Below are 24,977 nucleotides of genomic sequence, written 5' to 3' on the forward strand. Positions count from 1 at the left end.
GAGAAAGATGACAGCACTGCATGGCAGACAAGGGAAACTCCACTTGGTTTCACCCAAGAAGCAAGGCTGCCAGCAGAACTGTCCCTCCATGCAAGGCTTGTGGGACTTACTCCCCAGCATGGCAGTGAGAGAATGGCATCACATGTGTTAAGACTGGGAGATGCTTAAAAAGTTTATGAAATATTATTTTACATAAATTCCACTCAGTAGATACTGTTGTTTGATTATTCTCTCCTTCTTGCAGAGGGGAAGTTACTTGATCTGTCCTCAGTGAAGTTACTCTGGTTGACACAGGAGGAACTATAGACTATTTCCTTTCCTCCATTCCTCCCATTCCCTCATCTCATCTATTTCTCTCTTTCCTCCCACCCCTTCTGAGGGTGAGTGGAAGAGGTGGAGCAGCTGGCCCTCCATGTGAACATCTGTGAGGCAGCAGTAGCTGCTGGTACCAAGTAGCAACCCCCTGTTCCACTGTCAATGATGGCCAGGCTTGCTGCAGATGACTTAGGGAAACGCTCAAGGGGCTTGGATCTTCTAACCCTTTTGAAGGTTAGCTCATTCCTTGGGGATGGGATGCACCTCATGAGAGGGGCAATAATGTTATTATTATTATTTCCAAATAAGGGCCACAAAGATGTTGAAGGGCCTTGAGGGGAAGCCACATGGGGAGCAGCTGAGGTCACTTGGTCTGTTCAGCCTGGAGAGGAGGAGATTGAGGGGAGATCCCCTTGCTGTCTACAGCTTCCTTGTGAAGGGAAGAGAAGATGCAGACACTGATCTCTTCTCTGTGCTGACCAGTGACAGGATCAAAGGGAATGACCTGAAGTTGTGTCAGGAGAGGTTCAGGTCGGCTATCAGGAAAAGAATCTTCAGCCAGAGGGTGACTGGACACTGGAACAGGCTCCCCAGAGAAGTGGTCACAGCAACAAGCCTGACAGAGTTCAAGAAGCATTTGGACAATGCTCTCAAGCACATGGTGTGGCTGTTGTGGCATCCTGCTCAAGGCCAGGAGTTGGACTTGATGATCTCTGAGGATCCCTTCTAACTTAGCATATTCTCTGATTCTGTGATTCTATGTTTAGAGGGAGGATCTTATGGACCAGATAGCTACACCCAAGAACTGGGTAGATCTACTGATCTATAGGGCATAGATGTCACCTCCTGCTCCTTGGGTCAGGCAGTGTCCTGAAGAGGTAGAGAAATGTACCTGTGTCAAGGACACAGTCAAGACAATCTATTTACTGATTCCCTTTAGAAATCCTATGGATTTCTATGTTCAAAATGTCCATGCTTGGTTCTATTTCTACACAGAGGCACAACTTGAAACAGCCTCTCATTAGCCCACTGTAACGGGGGAAATAGGCCATTTTCTTCCCCTACCAAAGCCTAATCTTGACAGAGATGAAAATATAGGACTGAACTGTAATTTTGGACTATGAAATGGGTTTTTTTTGACGCGATGATATTATGTGTTTGCTTATAGCAATTTGGCAAACACTTCAGATTGGACAAGACATTTCTCTTTGAGAAATGCCTGCTGTTCCTGTGTAATAAGAACTTTAGAAGAAACTATTCACGTATTTTGCTATCCATTCTTATTTTATGGGATTTGAGCCAAACCATACTTGAAAAATACTGTGCACCACAAGAATTTGTTCACAATCATGAATCTTTTTCTTCCCTTCTCTTCTGCAATATGCATAAAGGTAGGCTTTTTTCCTTCTTTTGAGCAAGTCACAGTCTACATTCTAGCCTGTCTTGTGCTCAGTAGATAATTCCTTCAAATGAGGAACCTGTGTTCCCACTTTCTCTGCCTTTGGGATTTGTATGCCTGTGTCTGAGACCCCCCCCCCCTTTTTTTTTTTCTTTCTGACATTTACGTTCTCAGTATTCACAGAAGTCTTTCCCCTTCACATTCATTGCTTCAGGGAGATAACTATTTTTTAAGAAAGATAATTCTTAACAAAGCTGAGGAATATCACAGATGAAACATTAGGTTAAAAGAGCATAATTCAGAGATGAATTATGGTGATAGGCCAGGAAGGTAAGAATTAAGCTATAAGTTGTCCTTCTATTCCTGCTGAAATGGGGAAACAAAGCTTTCCAACTTAATCTCCAGGCAACATATCTTCCCTACTGCTACTGTCCCTTATTACACAAAAAGAAATTTCTATTCCCCTTTGAACAATAGAATAATTGCCCAAGAAAGCAAGCCAGGCTCTGTTCTTAAGGCTAGCTGTGCCCTGTCAGTGAGTGCAGAAGGAGGTGACAACAGAAACACTTGAAAGGAAAGAGAAAGTCAATAAGTTTGTATTTACTGTTGAGAAATATTGAAAAGGCTGTTTTGTATTGTACAACTCCCCATGGCCACTCGGCATTGCTTCAGAGTTGAACTTCCATGGCATTGGCGTTTGAAGTGTAGCAGAGCCGGCAGTGACCAGCAGTGCTGCTAATCTTTTCTCCATGACCATGGAGAGAGGGTCAGCTCGGTCACTCTTGGCTGTTTCCATGTTGGATGGATGTCTGTGGCTGAGGGATTTAGGTCAAAGACCACATGATGACGGGGTGTGCTCGTCACAGAGGCCTCAGTGACTTTGCTGGAGACGTTGAGGTCAGCGACAGGATGTTACTCAGGGAAGGCGCTGCTATCGCACAGCAGCAAGGACACGTCTCTGGAACAACCACGCAAAACGAGATAAAGCAGATGAAGGGAGCTTTTTTCTTTGTTTCCATCTGCTGGTGTGTCACTGGAGCTGATCAGATGTCTTGCAACCCTTCACTTCCCCTTCACCGGCTATGCAATGATGTTTTACTGTGAGAAGATGATAATATTTTCAGGATGGATGCAAACAAATGGGAATAATGAGGATACAAGTAGCTCAATTAGCCTAAAAGATTTTTTAACTTATTTTACAACTAAATTAGTTGATCCCAGTGTGATCTGACATGGTAATTCCCATTTGTTTTGCATACAGGCTCCTTTTATAGTTCAATCTCATCCAAACCTCACAGTAATTTATTTCATCATTCTCCTCTTTTAATCCCATGATGTTGTGTTCTTTTTAGTCTGCATGACTATATAATATTAAGTTCCAGTTTTTTCTTCTTCCTTTCTTTTCCTCACACTTTTTCTTTTGTTCACCCAGTGCAGTGTACTGTAAGTTTTACCATCCCACACGTAACATGTTCTTGGCTCCTACTCTCCATTGACAGATAAAAATTGAGACACGTGTTTCCCGTATCCATGTCTGTTAATGGCAAATAGATGTCCTGGAAAAGCAAAAGAGCTTTCAGAGCTCCTCAAACACTGCAAATTATCCATCAATATTATTTCTTTGCCTTAATAAATGTGCTCTGGCCTAACACAAGTCCCTCTGGAGTACTGTCTGCAAATGAGATTGACTTTATTGGATGAAAGACAAATATTTTGAAATTCCTATATTCTGCATACAAAAGTATTTGTAGGGAAAGAATTGTATGTTTTCATGACTAATTCTGCCAAGAAGAGAATATTCACCATATGACTTTCTGTTGAGTCCCAACTAAACTTTCCCATCGATCAGAGAATTTCAAGCACTTTCAGAGAATATGTTTTGATCAGTTTGAAGATAATAAAAGAACTCATCAAAATTATGAACAAGAAAGACACCTTAGAAATCTGGGTATTATGCAAGCTAATAGATAGATTACATTGGTTACACAGCTGCATTATTGTAAGCAAATAAATACATTTCAATTGTTTCTCGTTCTTATACTGAAATTTTGCACGCTGGTGGTGTTTCGATGTTCATAAGACATAAGCAGTATTAACTTAACTGTGTCCCATTCTGTGCCAATACAAACCAAACAAAGTTCCTATTCCTGACAGGCAAAATTTCAAGCATTAGACATGAAGACATGGGAGGGTGAATGTAGAATAGCATGTTTCTTTTTCACTGTGGAACGTAGCAGTTGTCACCTTGTACAGTCTGAAAGCAGGATACAGTTATGAGAGGAAGAGGGATAACTTTAGTCAAAATTTAAAAGACTACAACCCCCTGGAGGTAAGGTAGCTTGTCAGCTAATGGTTTAAGCTCTTAAGGAGAATAGAGACACTATGCTATGATTTTTTTTTTAAGTTTACAGCAGGAATAAGAGAGAGAGAAATGCCTTTGAGGTAAGGAGCTGAATTCTAGACAGAGACTGGTGAACAGAAGGGAACTAAGGGAGCAAGATTTGTTGCTAAGGAATTTTAATGAGGAAGTGCATAAGTTTTGGGTACATAAAATAATAACTTCTATACTGTGTGACATGCATGTGAGTATAAAACTGCAGATTCCATTAAATAGCCTAGAGAACTGAGACTCAGCTCATTTCTGTTGTTTGTACTAGTTCTTCCACCTCTTATATGTCCACATAATGCTTCCAAACACAATAATCAGATAATGTCTGAAGAGGCCTTCAATTGGCTGTGGTGTGAGGAGGGACTCCAAGCAGGATGAGTGCATTTCAGGGGAGCCACAGGTCAGCCACAGTAAAACAAAAATACTCATGTTCAATACTAATTTTACCTCGGGTCAGAGCAGTGTTTTGTTGTGTTGATAAATGTGTAGTAATGGCTGTACATCTACTTATTCAAATGAATAGGCTATCCCTATACACTCCAAACTCCAAAGATAAATTCTCTTCCCAAGGCAATGGAGGTACACACCACTTCAGTAATTCCTCAGAGTACTATTTTTAAGCAAATATTTTTCTGATTAAAAAAACCCCAAAAAACTACAATTTTAAATATTTCTGGTATTGACTACTTTTACTTAATCAAATTTAAGTCCTAAGCATGGCTATGTGGGAAAGTAAGATATTCCTATCACAGTCCATTCCACAAGTCACATCCTCTCACTCACATAAAGCTCAGTGGCATTTAAAACAAGAGGGCTGGAGCATGTGAGCCAGGGAGACGTCCCAGTACACAGTACACAGTTCACTCGTGTAACTGTGAGGGATGGGGTGTCCTGTGTGAAGGTCACTAGTGTGGTTATGGTTAATGACCTTACTCCATGGCAGGTCACAGGACTTCTGAAACCTCAAAATGAGCACGAAGCTAATTACTGCATCCCTGTGTTTACATACTGCATATGCCAATGGGCCCTAGCTCTGGCCTTTGCGAGCCTGAGTTACTATAATTGAGGAATCTGTCTTGTGAAGAGTTTGGTTGTTTATTTTCCATTTGTTGCTGCCAAGAGGGCTTCTCATTTCCTTTCCTTGCAAGGGTTTTGACTCTTTAACTTTAACACATTTCCAGCCTCCAATAGTAGGGCTGCTGAGACCGGGAATCCACTAGCTGCAGCACGAAGGGAAATGGCATCCTGGGGATACCCCAAGAGAGGCAGAGCACGGTCAGCACCCAGCTGCCACTGCCACTGGCCAGAAAACATGGGCACAACCTGGAAAAGAGATCTGGAGAGCAGGCTTCAGAGGGAAAAATAAGGCCAAAATGAGTCAAAATGATTTGTGAATCCAAAATAGCTAATAGAATAGTAGAGGATATACTGACTAGAAATCAAGGGCTGAAAAGGCTGGAAAAAACTATTTGTAACGTTGTAGCATTTTCAAGATTTGATCATAAGCTGTTTTGAAAGTTTTGCCAAGTTACTACCTGCAAACAGAGACATTGAAATCTGAACTAATTAGTAGTAATGTTTAATTTCATGACAACTTATTTTGTTTGTGCTACTGTGAACATTAGATTCTCATCAAACCTCCCAGTTCTGACAGACACACATGAACCACACAAGCAGGTAGTACACCCATGCTGTGTGCCCCTGTATTTATGGTACTACACATGAATGCACACCCTCTGTGCACGTGCACCATGCCAAGGTTGTGATCTCTGAATAACTTGCATCCTGATGTACAGTCAGGTGAACATGGTTGTGCCCTCAGATATCAAAATTAGTTTAAGCCCCGCAGGGTGCTGGGCTGACACTGTTTCTGTACTCCTTGGAAGATGTTCTTCTTTCCTGCTACTAGCTCCTCTCTTGCTACCTTCTGCTTCCTCCCTGTCCTGGGGACCCTGGGAGCACTGGGGAGGTGACTCAGATGCCCTGAGGTCCTCTGCAGCATGCTATAAAAAATGCGCTGGACATGCTGTTGATAAAAAGCATCAACCTCATATTAAAAGGAATAGTGTCAAAGCTGAGACAGAACTATGTGGTCAATTGTTCTTGTAAGGGAACTGAATCAGAAAAAAGTTGATTGCATTCTTTTATTAAAATGTGAACAATGTGAGAGCTGTCCTCCTCAGATCACTAAACCAAATAAGGGATAGAAATCAGCTCTTTTTCTCTTCTAATCTTCCCTTTTGGTGCCTCCTTGTGCTCCAGAATTGGCTAGCTAACTATATTTTAGATGCCTGAGCTTTGTAGGAAAATCTGAAGGGAATACAAGCCCCTTAAGAACCCATCCTCCTCTCCTTTGCAAAGTATCCATCAGGTATTCATTCAGCACTCAATTTCTAGCACCTACCTAAACTCTTCCCTCTTGAATAAAAATGTTTGGGATTGAAAGCTCCAGCTTCAGAAAGGGAAACCCACAACTGTGTCTATTCCATGAAAGAAAAGAAGGCAGAGGTCTGCTCCGTGCCCACAAAGTCCAGGTCCACCTTCTGGCTTGCCACCAGACCAGCTGGGGCTATTCCCTCCACAGCAGACATGACTGGGGGAGAGGGCAGGTCAAACAGAGTCCTTAAACAAACTCCCAGTTATGTTTTGCAGACAGGCAGGAGTCTGCCTAGTCTCTGATCTTCCTCCCTGGCACAGCTGGGAGCAAACGTGGGACAACTTATTCATGGCACCTTCACCATGCCACAGGAAACAGGCACACAGGAAACTGGGAGCACTCTCCCCTCTCTGCAGGGCTGCAGGGCAGAGGCAATGTGCAAAAGAGCAGCATGCCATTCTCTCCTACGCCTCATCCCTTCCTTCCTCTGCCAGAGCATCCTCGCATACCCTGCTGGCCTTCTATCACAGATCACAGTTAGTGCTGCTGAAGTCCTTCCCCTAACTCCTGGTGATGCAAGGAGCACTTTCTGAGGAAGGGACACGTTTGTCACTGCTGGAAAAGGAAATGAGGCTCTTCTAGGATGTGTGCCACAGTGGGACACCATCACAACTTCTTTCTGTTGATGCAGAGCCCACATCAAGCTGTTTTCTCACTTTTGGACAATCTTTCTACAAAGTAAATGTGAAGGGACGTGGCTGCTGGGAGCAGGCTATCACCGCCTGGAGACCTAAACCTTTCACTGTTTTGACCTGAGTGTCCTGGAAAGAGGAACAAATGCAAGAGAGAAGTTTGATAGGGCATCTATCAAATTTAGTCCAAGAATGCAAAACATTTGGGATATGTGAGCTACAGAGTAAATCAGGCTGTGGATGTTTCAAGTCTAATGGTGACACATCCAGCACTGTTTAATCAGCTAAATCCTGGGCTATGGAACACTTCCATGTATAGCAATGCTGTTATAACACTGCAGTCATGGGCAGCATGGCACTCATTCATTATTGTGTTACAGCTGCCCTCATTTTAAAGGGCCTGATCCAAGACCCACTGAAATCCCATTGACTTCAGAGTACTGTGGATCTAACCATAAAGCAGGGATTTTCAGCATTCCTCTGTAACAAAGTGAAAACAAAGGAGCACTTTTTTGGCCGCTGCTTCTCCTCATCTCTCTGGATATTTGCCTTTTCTTCCCCACCCAGGCAGCTCTGTTTGTTTTTCCCCACCCAGATCTCTGCATCTCCAGCCTCATTGTCTCTTCTCAGCTCCCTCTCCCAGCCAGCTCTGACACCTGATGTAGCCTTTGGTCTGCTTAGGCTGCCACCTCCCAGCTCTCTTTCACCTTCATAACTTTGAAAAGGGTATGAAGTTAAACACTTGCTGCCATAACCTTGTGTTATAAAGGTCCAAGGAAGCTTCAGAACATCCCCAATTACATGGTAACAGCCAGTGTTATTCTCAGAGATCCTAAAGATTGGGAGAGAGGTTGTGGGAATCTCTATGGAAGATTTTTAAGGAGGTTAGACAAACAATCATCAGAGTCAGCCTAAGTATAGCAGCTCAGATAAATAGATTAGTAAGGGACTAGATAATTTTTTGATAAGCATTTATAAAATGGCGACAAAATCTCCACAAAATTTTCTTGCCTGTTGCTTTCTGCAAAACTCCCACAAAAAGACAGCACACTGCCTATTTACAGAGCACAAATCCAAGTATCCCTGTCCACTGACATCAGTATGAGGCCTCCTGCTGTCATTTACCAAGCTCAGACTTTTATTTGGGCCTGAATCAAAGAACTGAAATCAACTTTTCATCATTTTTGTCCAGTTTAGTCATTTGCATTGCAGAGATATCTGTTAATGTTTCTCTTTGCATTCACCAGCTTTGAATAATTGTTACAGGAAGAGTAGAGGGCTGGATTTTCTGGCTAATTTACGAGAGATATAAGGTAGCAACTCTCTGCCAATGAAAATGTGTCATTTTTAAGAGCAGAGGAAGATATGGTCCATGAGGGGCATATTGCTGTATGATTAGGCCTGAAAAAAAATGACAGATGCAAACAAAAATTCTTTTCCAGTAATTTTTGTTGAAGCAATTCTGCAGTGACAAATTATTGGAAGAAAAAACCAACATTCTTCATTTAAAAAAGTGGTGGCCGTGCAAGATTCAGAAAAAGCATTTTCTAAATCTTCTGTTCTTAGTTTCTTGAAATTCAAAATGGTAGCAAAAATATTAACTGGTGTTCCATGACAGAAACATATACAGCTAACATTAAGGTCAGAATTTGACAATTAACTGTGGGGATTTTCTATTGTTGTTCTGTTTTACAAGCAAAATGACCCAGTAATGAAATTTCTCAATTCTAATCTAATCCTCCCCAATATCTACAGCAAACAGTAGCCCCAGTGTAAAGATTTACAGCTACAGTTATGTCTCTGCTTTGTTCTTGAGCATGTATTTACTTCTGCCCATTTGCTTTCTGAAATTCTCTCTCATTTGTCATGTGAAGAACTCCATTTAAAAGGAAAACAGGCTTCAGACATGAAACACAGCTACATTCCTGAAACATGAGATGAACAACCTTTAATTCATGCAACCTTTCATTTACAGTAATGTTTAATGGATGGGCTGGTTTCATTATGGACAATGCCTCTCCCTGTCATTAGCCTGCAGAAAGGGCTAAAACTCTTAAGCATTTAAAGGAGCTCCATTTCAGGCTCTGTATTCCCTCCTCCCCTCCCTCCCCCACTCCCCATCACCCCTTGTGACTGCCCTTTTTCTAAGTGCACAATCTAAATGCTACACTCTGCAAATTGCACTTCTTTCTGGCTTCGAGCGTCGAAGAACCCTTCTGAGCACTTTTTATACAAACCCTCACAAGGTCAGAGTTGGAAAAATCTCAGCTGGTGGACTTGGATCCCATGAGCTAGTGACCATTTATAATTAATATTAATGAATGGCAGATGACAGATGTTTATTGCCTAAGCAGAAACGTGCATTGCTAAACCAGAAGTATTTAGTTTAAATCCCGAGGAACTGACTTTATTTCTTGTATGGATGTGGGCTGGTGGTGGGGAATTCCAGTGGGTGATCCAGCCCTTGCTACCTTTAAGCATGAGCATGGAAACAATAATTCTTTAGAAAAGAATCCTGAGCCCTCTATTTGAAGTACGACCTTTGGTCCTTCAGTAAGGAGAACTCTCTGTGCACTTTGGCAGCTCTGATTTGCAGCAGTAGTGGCTTTTATCCATAGAGTCTAAAGCACGAAAATTAAGGAACTCTTACCTCTGCTTTACACTTGTGGAACCTGATAAAGTAATTTAAATATAGTATTATAAAGAAAAAAAAGTCTTTGTCACTGAGAAAAAGGATTGCATTCCCAGACACAGTATATTTTTTGTTGCTGGATTTTTTTTTTCCATAGTGGTCTTAAATTAAACTAAAGCTATTATGCATAAATCTTTCAAGTTTAAATGTAACACAATGGAAGATGTAACATGGAGATGGAAGAGTCTTGTCTCTGTGAATACTTAAGGCTGATGGAATCTCTGGTTTTGATCTGAAAGAAACTCTTACAGCACATAAATTAACTTCCTGGACATAGAGACATCTTGGGTAACATTTTCAAAAGTAAAACAACAATTTCAAGTAACTTCTTAGAGTTTCTGGTTGAGGTTGGAGTAAGAGTCTATTTGTTCTGAATCCCTTGGACAAAGCATCCTGCTCCTTATAGTATCTTGCTACAGTATGTGTGCACCAATATTTGCTGTTTTCTTGATCCTGAGATTTTTACACTATCTGTAAGCTGTTTCTGAGTATGCCATTCCAGACCCTTGCAAACTATTATTTAGTTTGGTGGCTGCAAGTTGGTCTCAGGTCTTATAAAAGAGTGCCAAATGAGTTGCTAACAAAAGCAGGTAGTGCTTAAATCTGTAGAAATAGTGAGCAATTTCTGCTTTTGGCTGAAGCAGAATTTCTTGGAGTAGGCAAGAAAATGATTAGTTACTCAGTTTGAAAGAGAAGCGTGAACATATTTGGTGACTACTGTACAGTGGGCTTCCTCACCTGGAGGCAGGAAGCCACTGGAGAGAGAGGCTGCTGATCCCCACAGTCCCAATTTTCCCCAGAGAGGCTAGAGAGGATCCTGACTTTGTGCAATACATCGTTGTACCGAAAATATCACTTGCTGAACTTTTGCATCAGGCTCCTTAGAGCCTTTCTTGCATTCCAGCAGTTCAGCTCTCGTAGCCAGCCCTGCTGTACCGGCTGCACACACGCCACAGCAACACCGAGGGGTGTTACCATTTTACCAGCACTGCTGTAACTCTCCCAAGGCACCTGCCAAGCTGAGAAATAAAACATGCAAGTTGTGCTGAATGGCCATTGTGCACTGCTGGCAGGATCTGTATGAGACAGGACACGGGGCATATCTCCTTGGGGAGCTGGATCAGGGGTTCCAGACCTTTCTTAGCACCTTGGGGTGCTCTGTCATGAGAGGCTGCATCTCCTCCAGGCTTTGGGCCACAGGGACTTGCCTGCATCGATCTCAAGAGCATGGCAGTCAGTTTGTGAAGTATCCTGAATGAAGTGGGCTCCAGTGATGCACTGTCACATGGCAAAATCATTCTTCACATTCCACTTCCAGCTACTCATAAAGCTGGCTGCTCACTTCAGTGTGCAAAGCTGTTACTACAAAAAGCCCTAAATGCAAAGTTCATCCTCAGAGGAATTTAAAAAGAATAAACTTATCACATCCTTGGGGAAGGAAAAAAAAATAAAAGAAGGCAAGACAGCCTGGATAAAATTCACATGGACAACTCCTATCTGTGATTCATGTTAAATTAAAGAATTACGAGCAACGTTAAAATATTTGCATTCAAGTTCCTTTTGTGCATATCCACCACAAACCCCACTTAGAAATACTTTTTTAATACTTTATCGGCGTTGATTTTCCAAAGAAATGGAAAATACCAGATTACCAGAGTCATCACATTTCCCAGAAACTTGCTGATTTCAATGAAGTCCCAGTTGAAAGTAGGCAGTTTTTTGAAACAACCTTGCCTTTGTGTTAGGTTTCTGCCTAGTATCCTTTCAGCTTGTCCATTGGGTTGGCCTCTGGCAGCCCACCTGGCACGCTGACAAATACTCAACAGCCTGAAAACCTGAGATCCCTTTGGCAACTTAGTCCAAGATTCCTAGGCTTCATTGGGCTAAACTCTGAATCTTTCTGGCATAAAAATTCCCTGAGCCTTTTTCAGAGGCAGCCCAGGAGTCTTGGTGATCCCAATGTCCTTTTCCATAAGCTTCTCTCCACCTGGTAAACTGCCAGGTGTTCTCTCAATAGGTAAGAAAAATCCTTCAGAAACACATGGAGATGGCCAAAGTCAAATCTCATGTCACCCTTTTAGACAGGGAACTTTTGGAGTCTCGGATCCACATGAAATTTAGTGACTGACCTGTCACTTTAATCAATGTGAAAATGTATTTGGAAATATTGGCACTACTTAGAGAGGGGAGGATCAATGCTTTGGCCAGCTGAAACAGTACACACACACAGGAGACACAAAACAGAAAGAGACAGTCAATTTTCAACACCTTGACTTGAAAAGTATCCTTGAAAACAAATTCTCCCTTCAGTTACACCAAACACCAACCTTGGTGACCTCTGTGTGTTTGAGCAAGTACAACACAGAGGTCAGAATTGGGCCTCTGGTGAATTTTGGTAAAAACAGCCTGCTTCTTTGCTGATGGATTTGCTGAGAGGATCCATCAGGAGCTGCTGTCTTCCTGCATGTTATGTTACCTGCTGCTGACAGGCTGATCCAGCTGTTCAGCTGGACTGGAGTGCACGGGGACTCCTGTCTACCTGTCAGCACAGGTGTCACCCCAGGTAGAAATACAAACAAATAATGCTCTGAGTGGAGGGGACAAGTGAACCATTCCAAGAGAGGCCAGAGGGCATCCTGTTGACTCCTCATCTTCCTTTACCTTCCTGGCACATCAGAAAACTTAAGAAAAAGTAAGGAGGGGACTCCAGGAGGAGGGTATAGGTGCACCTATACCAGCAAATGAAATGGTGGAAGATGCCCAGGCTCCCTGGTTCTGGTGTATAGTACCAGCGCAGGAGCTGCTGGCTTGATTCAAGTGTTGGAGTCAGCACTTGCAAAATGCCTCCAGGATCTGTACCCAATCACCAGTATAGCCCAACTCTGAGCCAAGGTTGATAATGGAAAAAGGCATTCCTTGGGATGCACCCAGATATTGGGGTCATATAAGTATCATCTAAATTACTGGGTTCCATTGAGGCAATCAGTTTAAGTAATGCCAAGGAAAACATCTTTTCTCACTCATCCCTCCCTTCAGAGCACACTGAGCACAAATTTGAGAAGTAAAGAAATAAGTTTCTTTGGGGGTTTTCTCCATTTTGCTATTGTACTAGAAAGTTTAAATGCCTGCTGAGGCACTAGCATCTGTCTCTTATCATGCATAACTTTTCTTGATTATTTCTAGAGCAGCAGACTAAACATGCAACTCTGACATAATGCAGCATCACATTTTTATTTCTGGTTTGTTCAAAAGACTGCACCAGCTGAAATAAGTCTCTAAAAAAGACCATATTTATGACCTCAATCCAAGCTAATGGGAGGGCTTGGATTATTGGTGACTAAAAGGAAAACAGGCTATTAGAGATTTTTCTCATATCCTGATGCTCTAACAACAGGGTAAGGGCTTTTACTACTAATCACTATTATTCCCAATATTTGTTCTAGTTCCTGATTCTCCAAGTCTTCAAAGAGGCCCATCAAGTGGATTTGGACACTCATGGACCTTTTCCCCTCTTTTAGGAGAACTGTAAAAACCCAATCCCATTCAGAAGTCACCATTAAAAGTCTCAAAAGAAGAAAATGCCAGTTTCCTTAATACCAGCATGGTCTAGGTAATTTCCTGTCCTAAGGAATGGAGAGTGATTTTCTGCTCTGCTAAACTGCCATTACTTCCCTGTCTTTGGAAGCTGTGTTCAGACTTTATAAGCTGCGGGTTCTTATAAGATGAAAACTGTAATGTAATTACAAAATTGGTGTTGTTAGCACGTTAATCCCAATTAAAACAAGGCTGCTAGCAAATTCCCTTAGTCCCAACAGACAAGCATGAAGGGAATAAATGCCCACAAGCATTTGTTTGAAAAGGCGGCAGTAAATGTCTCCACAAACAGCAAACAGAACTCATTCTAGGAATCCTCCTTCTCTGGCTGCTTCTTTGACTGGAGGATATTCTATTTTCAGGCACTGGCAATATCTTTTCTATGGTACTGGAAGGGCACATCCAACCAGTTTCTATTGCAAGAGGTCATCACAAGCCAGGGACTTTCCATAAACCTTGCTTATGAGCTCATGAGTGTGGAAGTGTCATTTCTCACCATCCACGGAAGAAATTATATCTCCTGACTTCCCATATACCTAACAGGAAACAACCTTCTCCTTATCTCATAGAGCAGTGAAAAACCCGACATCTCCCGTCTTGGTGTAAATAACTGGGTCAGTCTCGTCCCATTCCTCTCTGCCTGCTTCATGCCAATGGCTGTGGTGCAGGCCCCAGCTATTTCTGTATTTGGAAACAACATTCTCATTCCTGCTAATGTGCCTCCTTCAGCACTGCTCTTGCAAGGACAAGCTAGCACACACAATGTAAATAAGAACATTTTTCAAGTGAATGCAATCTAGTAGCCCAGATCCTATTTTCAGAGGCAAACAAACCTTAAGGATCCTCATACAAAGACATCTAAAGTCTACATCTAGAGAAGTATTTCCATTCTTCAGAGGAGATAGGACACGTAAGAACAAGTTAGTCACCAAGTCCCATAATACAGTTGCTCAACCATAAGTATCAATAGCTTTTGAGTTATAGCATCATCATAGAATCACAGGATGGTTTGGACTAGAATGGGCCTTGAAGATAATCTAATTCCAATCCCCTGCCATAGGCAGGGACACTTTCCACTAGACCAATCTCTACCCAACCTGGTCTTGAACATTTCCAGGAATGGGGCAGCTACAGCTTCTCTGGGCAACCAGTTCTAGAATATCTTCCTCAGATTTAATGAAAACCTATTGTTTTTCATTTTAAAGACATTCTTCCTTCTCCTGTCACTACCTGCCTTTGTCAAAAGTCCCTTTCCATTTTTCTTCTAGGCTCCCTTTAGGTACTAGAAGGCCACAATTAGGTCACACCAAAGCCATCTCTTTTCCAGGCTGAAGAATCCCAATTTTCTCAGTCTTTTCTCACAGGAGAGGGGCTTCATCCCTCTCATCATCCTGGTGTCCCTCCCCTGGACTTGCTCTAAAAAGTCAGTGTCCTTCCTGTGCCTGGGACCTCAGGGCTGGATGCAGTGTTCCAGGCAGGGTCTTACAAGAGAGGAAGGGCAGAATCCCCTCCCTCACCCTGCTGGCCACGTTGCTTTGGAATCCAGCATACCACTGGCTTTCTGAGCTGCAGGAGCACATTGCTGAGTTATGCCCAGCCTCATCCATCAGCATTCCCAAGTCCTTCTCAGCAGGGCTGCTCTCCATCTGTTCACTGCCCAGCTTGTACTGGCACTGCGAGTTGTGCCAACACAGGTGCAGCACCTTGAACTTGGTCTTGCTAAACCTCATGAGATTCCCCAGGGCTTTTGTGCTTGTCCAGGCATCTTGGATTATCAAAGATCACTACATAGAACTATGGATATGACACATGCCTTAAGCTCTGTATCCATCTAGACTGGTATGGAAACCAGGTAGGCTACCATCATGCATCTCAACAGCAGGAGAACCAAGGTTTGCCAAGTTACTTGCTCCTTGAATGTCTTTGTAGACCTTAGCTCTGTTAAATTTTTTACCTATATTGTCTTCAGCATTTTGGAACAACTGCAGCAGTAAAGCAGGCCAGGCAATGCACTAAGTCATGTAGCATCTAGATTGTTCTGAAGTTGTTGACCCTCACACACTGGTTACTCGGAAATCTAGTGATTATGAAATAGGGCCACAATAGGTAAGGAAAAAAAGAAAAGAAAAAAAAAGACTGCTGTGAAAAAAGTTATGCAGTTATGCTGTTTAAACTTCAAAAAGACGTAACAGATGAATCAGCCACTTGTGGCTTGGGAATGAAAGGAGAAAGTCCATTGCATCACTGGGCAGCCGGGGGTTTGGAGGGATGTTGTCTTGGCAAGCAGTGTGAGTACATGCTACAGGCTATGTTCCAGAAAAAAAATGTGTCACTTTTCTTGAAAATGAGAATAATGTGCTCATTTGCATAATATGGCATGACTGTATTGTTGACAGAGCTAGAGTAAGGGAGTTCAGAGCCTGGGGCTTGCTTCTCTTCCTGGCTTCTTCGCTCAGCATGGTTTCTTTGCGTCATGCTGTTGTTGTCCAGGCCACATGATGAGGAAAGCATGACAGACTTTTAGTCTAAGAGGACTAAAAATGCCTCTGAGAAGGGTGTGGACAGGTAGGAAGGAGAGCAATACAGTGTAGTGACACTTAACCTTTAGGTTCTGTCCCTGTGCCTCATGGGGTACAGAGGGATTGGGGCACTGGTACTGCAGCACCGGTGCTGACAGTGTTCCAGCAGCCAAGAAGCACCAAGAGGTCAGACAAGGCTGTGAGGGGTGTGAAAGAACACTGTGGGTCATTACAGCAGTGGCTTGTGGTTTTTAATTGCAGCTTTTCAGCTTATTACAGTGTAGTGGGGAGGATTTGTGGTCCGTGGTGACAGTCACAGTAGAAGCAGTGGGACCCTTCCAAAGAGGGGCCTGTTACATCAGTGCCTGTAATCCCAACAGGAGCAGTGCCATGACCCTCTTGCTCCTTTTGTTCTCCCATAGTAAATGTCTTCATGGGAGTGACGAAAGAAATACAATCATCACAAATGTCTGAGGCCAGATTCTCATCCCTCTGGGATTTCCATGAAGCCTACCCTGTAATACTTCCCCCCCCCATCAAAGCGAAGCAGTTTGCACAATCACATTTTGTGTCTTCCTATGGTGGTTTGAGATTTCAGCACCCAAGTTCCCTGTAATAATTTCAGTTGAATATAATCGGTGGAACTAAGTAACAATGCTTAAAATGTAAGAAATCTGTCACCTGTGGTAGTTAATCCCTGTCAGCCATGGTTTTCTAAGTAACTGTCTGTCATACTGTGCTTTTGAGCACCAAGGCCTCCCAAGTCAGGGCCAACGCATCCTCCCACTAAGCCATAAAATACTGCTACAGATCTAGTGGAAATACCACATTTGAGGAGATAATGCACAGGCTTCTCTGAAATACCCTGGCTTGTTTAAATAGATGTATTCAGACATGGATTGCGTAAATACAGACTCAGGAATTTCTTTGACCCGGGGCTATAAAATATATTACCAAGAACTCAGCACCTTGAATCTGATTAGACATGTAATTATATTGTCATCCAAACTAATTTCATGTCTGCATTTAATTTGAACTACTGCACTTCTCAAAATTATAGCAAGTCACTAGATTTTCATCAATATACGAATTTGCTATTATTAGAAGCAGCAAGGTATCTCCTGTGTACCAGAAAACTCAGAGTGCCTGCAGATCAATTCTTCCAGTACAGTTGTCTGTACAAAGCTTTAGTTCCAACATAAAAACTACTTTAACACCAATCAATTACTATATTGTAATATATATTGCAAGTATTATACATTCGTAACACAATAGTTATTAATGTATTACATTCGTAATACGATAGTGCAATAATATCAGAGATAAGATTCTCACGAATACTTCTCTGATATATATATTCTCTTCATAAGCAAAACACTCTATTAGAAAATATTTCATCTCCTGTCTAAAAATACTTCGCCTATTTTGTTATTTTATTTTTAATTTTGAAGGGTTGTGTTGAATCTATAAGAAGAAATAAACGTTAGTAACGTTAGTGCATCTTAGCATGAATTCCGTGACTCATCGGGAAAGTTCACCCGCAGGCAAGATAAAGCCAAGACAGGCGGTAGAGCGGCAGGAAGGGCACGGGCGGGAGCTTTGGGACACGACCGGAGGGACCAGGGAAGGAGGGAACAGGGAAGGAGGGACCAGGGAAGGAGAGGGACCAGGGAAGGGAACCTGCGGGAGCCGCCCCCGCCCCGCCTGGCGCGGAGCCGCGGCGCCCCCGCGCGGGCGGCACGGGCACTGCAGCACTGCCCGGGGAACCGGCAGCGGCCGCAGCGAGAGAGAGAGCGAGAGAGCGAGAGAGGGAAACTCGTGTGCGCAAAGGGTTACAGGCTGCAGCCCGGGAGAACGTTCTAACAAGAACATTCTTCGTAAATGGAATTGAAATTCCAGGAGAATCTATTCCTCCAGGTCGTGTTGTTGCATCGTTTACTTCTTCACTGAGTTCCAGCATAGTTTTAATAATGGCCTTGCCATCTTCTTCAAAGGAGCAGTAGGTCATGGAAATATAGAATGGTTTGGGTTGTAAGGGGCCTTAAACGCCATTAGTTCCAGCACCCCTGCCCTGGGCAGGAACACCTTCCACAAGACCAGTTTGCTCCAAGCCCCATCCAAACTGGCCACGAACACTTCCAGGGATGGGGCAGCCACAGCTTATCTGGACAACTTGTTTCACCACCCCCACAATAAAGAATTTTCTCCTAACATCTAATCTAAAAATCTTCTCTTTTAGTTTAAAACCTCTCCCCCTTGTCCTATCACTATCTGTCCATACAAAGAATCATTCTCCATCTTTTTTAAATACACTTTCTCTAAGTACTGAAAGGCCAACTCGTATTCAGAGATGAACTTGTAAACATAATGGCCCATGTAATTTTTGCACTTTTCATTTCACAGATAGCCAAATGCCCAAATTTTCAATGAATTTCCATGATATCTGGTACCCAGTTCAATGTGCTGCTATGAAGAGAGTTTCAGCAAGTAGAAGAAAGAAGAAAAAATATTCAGGAACAAATCTCTGGGAAGAAGAGAGAAGGGATATGAGCAGGGAGGGTGATGTACGCAAAAATATATCCCAATGCTAGCAAAGAACTGCCGGTAGAATCTTCTCTTGGGTCTAAACTGAAACACAAACTGACTAGGAGTAACATTACACTGTCACACAAAAATTTTCATTTTTAAAAATAGTAGTGAAAAGAGCAAAGATGACCCTTCCATGCTATATTGCTTTACCATAACAGTATAGGTCTAGAGGGCAGATCTTTTCACAAATGGCAGCAGAATGGAGGTGGTAACATTAAACCATGTACAAACTGCACAGAGGACTCCAAACTAGCTATCCTCAGAGTAGAAGAGAATTACGACTCGGTTTTAAGTATTTTCCAGAGATCAGTTTTCCTTGTCATTTGTTAAGATACCAGCTTGATTAAAACAGAAACAGTAAAACTGTGCCTAGATAAGTCTCTAGTTAGATAAAGATATCTTATTCTTAGTATATCCACACACATGTAAATACATATATCCTGGTCCATGACTGAATGGGAAACCATTACATGTCATTCCAACACACTTAAAGAACTGTGGCTGGGAAGTCACAGCTGAATGATTTTGGCTAATCACCAAGTGAGTAATGTCAAACACTGAATGTCTGGACAGTTTCCATTCAAATAACATTTCATCTTGGGCCAACAGTATTTACAAACCACTGGAATGAAATCCCATACTGTCATTTATCCATTAGTAAGAGACAGCATTACAGCTGGGTAAGATGCAGACTTACCTCTGCATGGAATTCTCCCAGTTCTCCCAGTGGTGGTAGCTCTTTCTGAGCCTCCCACACCAGTTCTGCAGCTCTCCCCTGCTCACCTCTGGGCATCTTAGAGGGTATTTACAAATTCAGAGAGGGATTCAGCAGGTATGTGGGTGTATATTCAGGTAATCTGTAACTGGTTCCCTGAAGTTTAAGGTGTCCTTTTACATTTAAAGTTTTACTGTTCCAGTAACAACAAATGATTAAGGCAGATATTGGTCACTACTTAATGTGTGTATCCAAACTTTCCCCTGCTCTCCAGTCCTAGGCAGTGGTGGTAAAAAATGGAGAAGGTGTAAAATATTCCCATAGAGCTACACAACAAGAAGAGCATATTTTCACATCTTGATCTTGCTCCTGTCTTTCTGCATTCTCTTCACCTCCTCTGAATCTCTATTCCTTCATCTGACCTGCACCCTGAACCTCCTTGGATGGTTATCTGTTCTCAGAACAAAGCCACTTCCCCTGCAGCTACTCCCTTATTGTGACATACTCCCACAGAGCTCAGTGAGGCATCAAAAACCACTGACTTTGGTTTTGAGGCAGGAATGGGCAAAATTGATAAAAATTTAGCACCCTCAACAGCAAGAGCTACTGCCAGGCTTGTGGAACTCCCCCCACACTGGTGTAGGAAAGCCTGGATTATCTCTGCTAAAGTTTAAAAACAAAAAATATTCTCTCTGTAACAAAGAAGGCCAGACTACTAGTATCATTACTGAGATACCATAAAAGAGAGTTTAGCCAGATGTTTTTCAATACTTGTCCAGAAATTTCTCCATGTAAGAAGGCATAGGGGTCAGTATGACATTCTATCAGGAAAGTCTCCAGAGAAGTTGCCTTTGAAGATATCATTGAGATCCATCTAACTGCAGGTGAATTTCACCTGCATAGCTCAGTAGTTCCACACAGACAAAAATCTAATCTGCTTTAGGCTCGTGTGGACTTACAAGTTCAAGCCAATGTGATTCCTGCACTGGTTTGTAAAGAATCATAGAATCACAGAAATGTTTTGGTTGGAAGGGATCTTTGAAGATCACCTCTGCCATGGGTATTGGCATCTTTCACTAGATCAGGTTGCTCAGAGCCCAATCCAGCCTGACCTTGAACAGATCCAGTGATGAGGCATCCACAGCTTCTGTGGGCAGCCTTGTTCCAGTGCTGCACCACACTCAGCATAAAAAATTTCTTCCTCACGTGCAAGCACAAATGTACTCTATTATATCATCTCCACAGCCAATATACAAAGTTTTAATGTTCCTAAGGGGACCGGATCCTTTATGGGAGAGGTCTGTAGCAGCAACAAATTCCTCAACATCTCAACCTGATTTAAAGCAATAAAGTATTTGAATACCTAATTATGTGACAATGGTCTAGAGTTTGAATTGAGACACATTTTAGCCTGAAGACCATCACACACCTGTGCTGGAGCAGACACTCTGCAATGGGATTCATGTTGCAATACCAAGAATCCCTTGGGATGTGGGTGTGGTGGTCAGACATTTCCAAATACTAGTGTCCAGCTCCTAATGGGAGCTGCTAAACCAGGGCTGGTTTCATGGGTCATGGCAAAGTGAGAGACTCAGAAATTTCAATAGTCTGAGCAAATCTTCTAATGGGCCATATTTTCTTTTCAGGGAAAAAAAATAAGGAGGAAAAAAGGAAAAAATCCAACAAAGATGAAAGCAAGGAGACAAGACAGGAAGGCAAAGGGCGAGCAGCCCGAAGACAAAACCGAGAACAGAGGGAAAGCAACAACAAAACGCAGCCGAAGAAAAGGAAAGCCCCAAACAAAGAACAGGACCTGGCACCAGCTGACACTGCACAATAATGGCCCTCCATGATTGTTTAAGTCTTATGATGCTGCTATCTCTTCCAGATCGCCCTGACATGTGTTCCAACCATTCAGGCCGCAAATGGACAATGCTACCAGTTATTATTAAACTTTAAACAACATTCCAAATACTTCCTATATTCTCCAAGCAACCATAGTTTATTAAAGAGATTGACATGAGCCAAGGAAAAAAAAAATCTAAAGATGGGATCCTTTAAAACTGTTATATTATATGCTTCCATGCATCTGTAAAAGGCAATTAAGAAATTTTGTATATAATAATAATAGGGTATAAAATATAGCAATATAATAATGAATGACTTTCAGATGAACAATGTTCTTTTTCTTTGTAAAATATTTTTCAAGTTATTGTTTAAGTATGAGGCAAGAGATATGTCTAAATCAAAGATGAAAATCGTATCCCTTCATATATTGTACATAATTAAGAGAAGGAGGAAAACATTTCTGAAGAGCCAGTAGGAGCCCAAGGTTTTACAACCTCTGGTGGAGAAGGATGGGATTGCCCTGTGTTTTCCCGGTCCACGCTCCAGACATGGGTGAGAAACATCAGGAGAAAGCCAGCAGGGCTTCAGCTGCTGAGGGATAAGAAGCAGAAGCATCTGCAGCTTTGAAGACTGAATCCCTGAGGCAGAAGGAAACTGAGCTGAGCTCGAATAACGCTCTTATCTGTGGACAACACAATGTTTTCTGGTCTAAACAGTGGTACCGTGTGCTGTTTTATGCTTTTTATACCTATGTGTAACTTAAGTCTACATTTCAAATCTTCTGGTGAATGACAAATCGTATTTGTAGGAGACAACGTTGAGTTAATAAAAACCAGAAAAGTAGATCATGTAAGTATGTGTTTTTCACAGTGATGGTGTCTTTTTCTACTGGGGAAGGGAATAATTTCATAGCTTCACAGACTGAAGAGGACACAACTTACACCCACACTGTGCATCTAGCAAAAGAGTATCCACAAAAATAAATTTACCAACGTATACAAATTACAAACTTCTGTCCAATTTTACTTAAATTCCTATTCTAGTTCTTCTCTCTGACACAGCAGAAGTGAAAGTCTCCATTGCTCAGTGGACAAACCAAATCCTGTGGTACCATTCAGGTTTGTTAGAGGCTAGAGCAGCCCATCAGTGAAACACAGGTTATGCTACACACTGATTGCTGCCCAGAAATGGACTTACCCTTTCCAGAAACATGTTGAGGAACCAACATACCTCACAATTTGTGTTCTGTTGCCATGTTTTGCCCAATGACAGCTGTCATGGGGGTAGCAGCCCACCCACTGTGGACCGTGGACTAGAACAGGTGGCAGGAGTCAGTTCCCCTCCCTGTTCACTATTTCTGTTTCTCACAGTGAGTTTGACTTTAAAAATACTCTGTCCAACACTGAAGCCTGTCTCTCAGGCTGAGGACACCTGAGTGACAGGTGCCAGTGACTTTCCAAGTAATATCCTAATCATCCAGACAGCAATGTGGGATGGTCTCCTACAGTTTGCTTTGTAAGACCTTTGTCTCTAATGATACATGTAGATGCAGTAGTCTAACCACATGGTGTTTAAGGCTTCCACAGTTTGCCTCCTACGTTAATGAAAATTCATTAAAACTTTCTGTAACTAGTCCCTGATTTTATGCATTTATTGTATTTTTTCAGTCTTTCAGAAGACTGAAGGGCTGAATATTATAGAGAAGAGTATCATGTAACACTCCTCACACACAATGGAGTCTGAATGGGTAAGAGAGCAAAGCAGGGTGTGCTGAATGCCTGTGAGGGGCACCTAGCAGAGGGAGGCTGGAGCAGGGGTGACTATTTGTGAGCTCCCAGCTCCATTGCATAACTTGTTTATATCCTCCTCCAGAGTAGTCTGGTCTCAGTCTCCCACTGCTGACCCAAGCAGCAGCAGTCAAATCCCGCCACCAACATCTTCCCACCTTGTTGGCAGCAGCAGCTGAGGAGGAGTTGGTCTTAGAGTAGTGGAAGGTGCAGAACCTGTGTGCACCACTGAGGCTCTGGGTGATGCTGGATGAGAGAGAGGAAAGGAGAAATCCTCATGCTGCCAGACTCAGAAGCTGGCACCAGAGGAGGTGCAAGTAGCAGTTCTGGGCTGAGAGGTATTGGTATCACAACAGAAAGGGGAACCCAGTGCTTCAGACTCTCTCCTACAGCTGCAGTCATTCATCTGTCTGCAGTGCTGGTGGGCAAACAGGGATATTCAGCTGCTCGGAAAGAATTTACTGTTCAATTTACTTCCTCCAAAGACAGGTTTTTGGCCAGATGAAGCATCCCTACTTGGATTCAGCAAACTAGGTCAGCAGCTGGACCACATGAATAGTTGCACTCAGGGAAGATTTGTCTGCGACTCTTAAAACTTACGAGTAGGATTGTTTTTTCCCTGCCTTGATTAAATATAGGAGCTAAATGGCAAGGGTGTTTGGTATGGAAGAATTGCTTTTGATAGAAGCACAAACAAAATCTATAAAAATGAACAAGAGTGTTCAGAGAGCAATTAAGAAAAAAAAGGAAAAAGCAAAACTAGATACTATACCCAAAATGTCCATGATCTCAGTTATTCTCTACTACAACACTTGGAGGAGTCAAAGGAATGCCATTTATCTGGCAAAGATAAACAGAAGACTGGAAAAGCAGTATCAAGTAGTTCAAGAATTACAGACTGAGGGAAAAGAAAGAGGGAGAAAGGAAAAGAAAGTAATTTAGGATACAAATGTGAGCTCTGTTATACACTGTCACAAAAAACTTTATTATAAATCCTCTGCTTACACAAGAGGCAGTGACAAGTCTGTTTTACCAAAAGCAGAACTTGGAATGCTGTTACCTTTCAGCAAGAAACAAAAATGTAAACAGAATTTGGCACCTGCCAGTAATAATTTATAGCATTAGTACCTGAAAAAACATGCTACCTCTTTCCTGGAAATGAACAAGGAAGTTGCTCTCATGTTGCTTCCTGCCACACAGGAAAATGTTTGATAATATTGCCTATAGCCATGGTGAAGCACTAAGAAGTATATCCAAGTCACTTGGACAACTAAAATTTTCTCAAGCCCTTGCACAGAATGTAGACCACCCTGCTGGTAGGTGAACTACTCAATTGGGACTCCCAAGAAACTGAAGGAGAATATGGATCTTTGTAGGCCAAATGTATTGCAATAACACCTTTTGCCCATCCAGTAATAAATGTGTAAAATCAGGAGTCAATGATCTTATGTGCTAGGAAGAGCTAGTGAGAACCCCTAGGACCTTACTGGAGAAGATTTGATTAGGTTATAGGAGTAGCTGTGACTCAATCGGTGCAAAATTTCTTGCCTGACAATTGCTTTCCAGTTAAAAATTACCTCAAAATCTTCAGAGTCAATTTGAAATGAATCCCAGAGAATTATGAACAGCTTTTCTTAAAATGGAACCTAAATTGAATGGACATTAATTAGAAGCCAAATTCATAGTGTGCTAATTATTAAAGAATATATCTGAAATAAAATACTAAATATCAGTTAAGGCCAGTAGATAAACACACATTGAGTGCTATTTCTGACAGTTAAGCTGCTCAAAGAATTGTCATCAGTAACAAAGAGACAGAAAACCAAACAACTGTTATGTCCCAGGCTTCAGACCTGTCTGACCAAGCTGTATCTTGTTCTCTCACCTGAAGATCCAAATAAAGGAATCCAATGTTAAAGAGTTTAAGTGCTGAACTCCTGAACCCTTTACTGCATTTGTCCCAGCAGCTTTATTCTGAGCCGCCACAGCAGAGTTGTCAGGCTGACCAATGCACTAAATAAATGAGAGGTTTTGCTGTACCCTGTAGCAAAGTGGCAGCAG

At 42.2% G+C, this 24,977-nt stretch overlaps 1 protein-coding gene across 1 annotated transcript in view; it reads left to right on the forward strand.

Moving 5' to 3' along the window:
- Window positions 1–21,972, forward strand: part of RSPO3 (R-spondin 3) — a 58,221-nt gene extending 36,249 nt beyond the window's left edge. The window contains exon 5 of the mRNA XM_063151129.1: window positions 20,928–21,972. Within this exon, the coding sequence (XP_063007199.1) occupies window positions 20,928–21,121 (194 nt within the window). The 3' untranslated portion in view covers window positions 21,122–21,972. The remainder of the gene's footprint in view (window positions 1–20,927) is intronic.
- The last annotated feature ends 3,005 nt before the right edge of the window (window positions 21,973–24,977 follow it).

This window comes from Melospiza melodia, chromosome 3, assembly GCF_035770615.1.
Source record: "Melospiza melodia melodia isolate bMelMel2 chromosome 3, bMelMel2.pri, whole genome shotgun sequence".
Taxonomy (NCBI): domain Eukaryota; kingdom Metazoa; phylum Chordata; class Aves; order Passeriformes; family Passerellidae; genus Melospiza; species Melospiza melodia.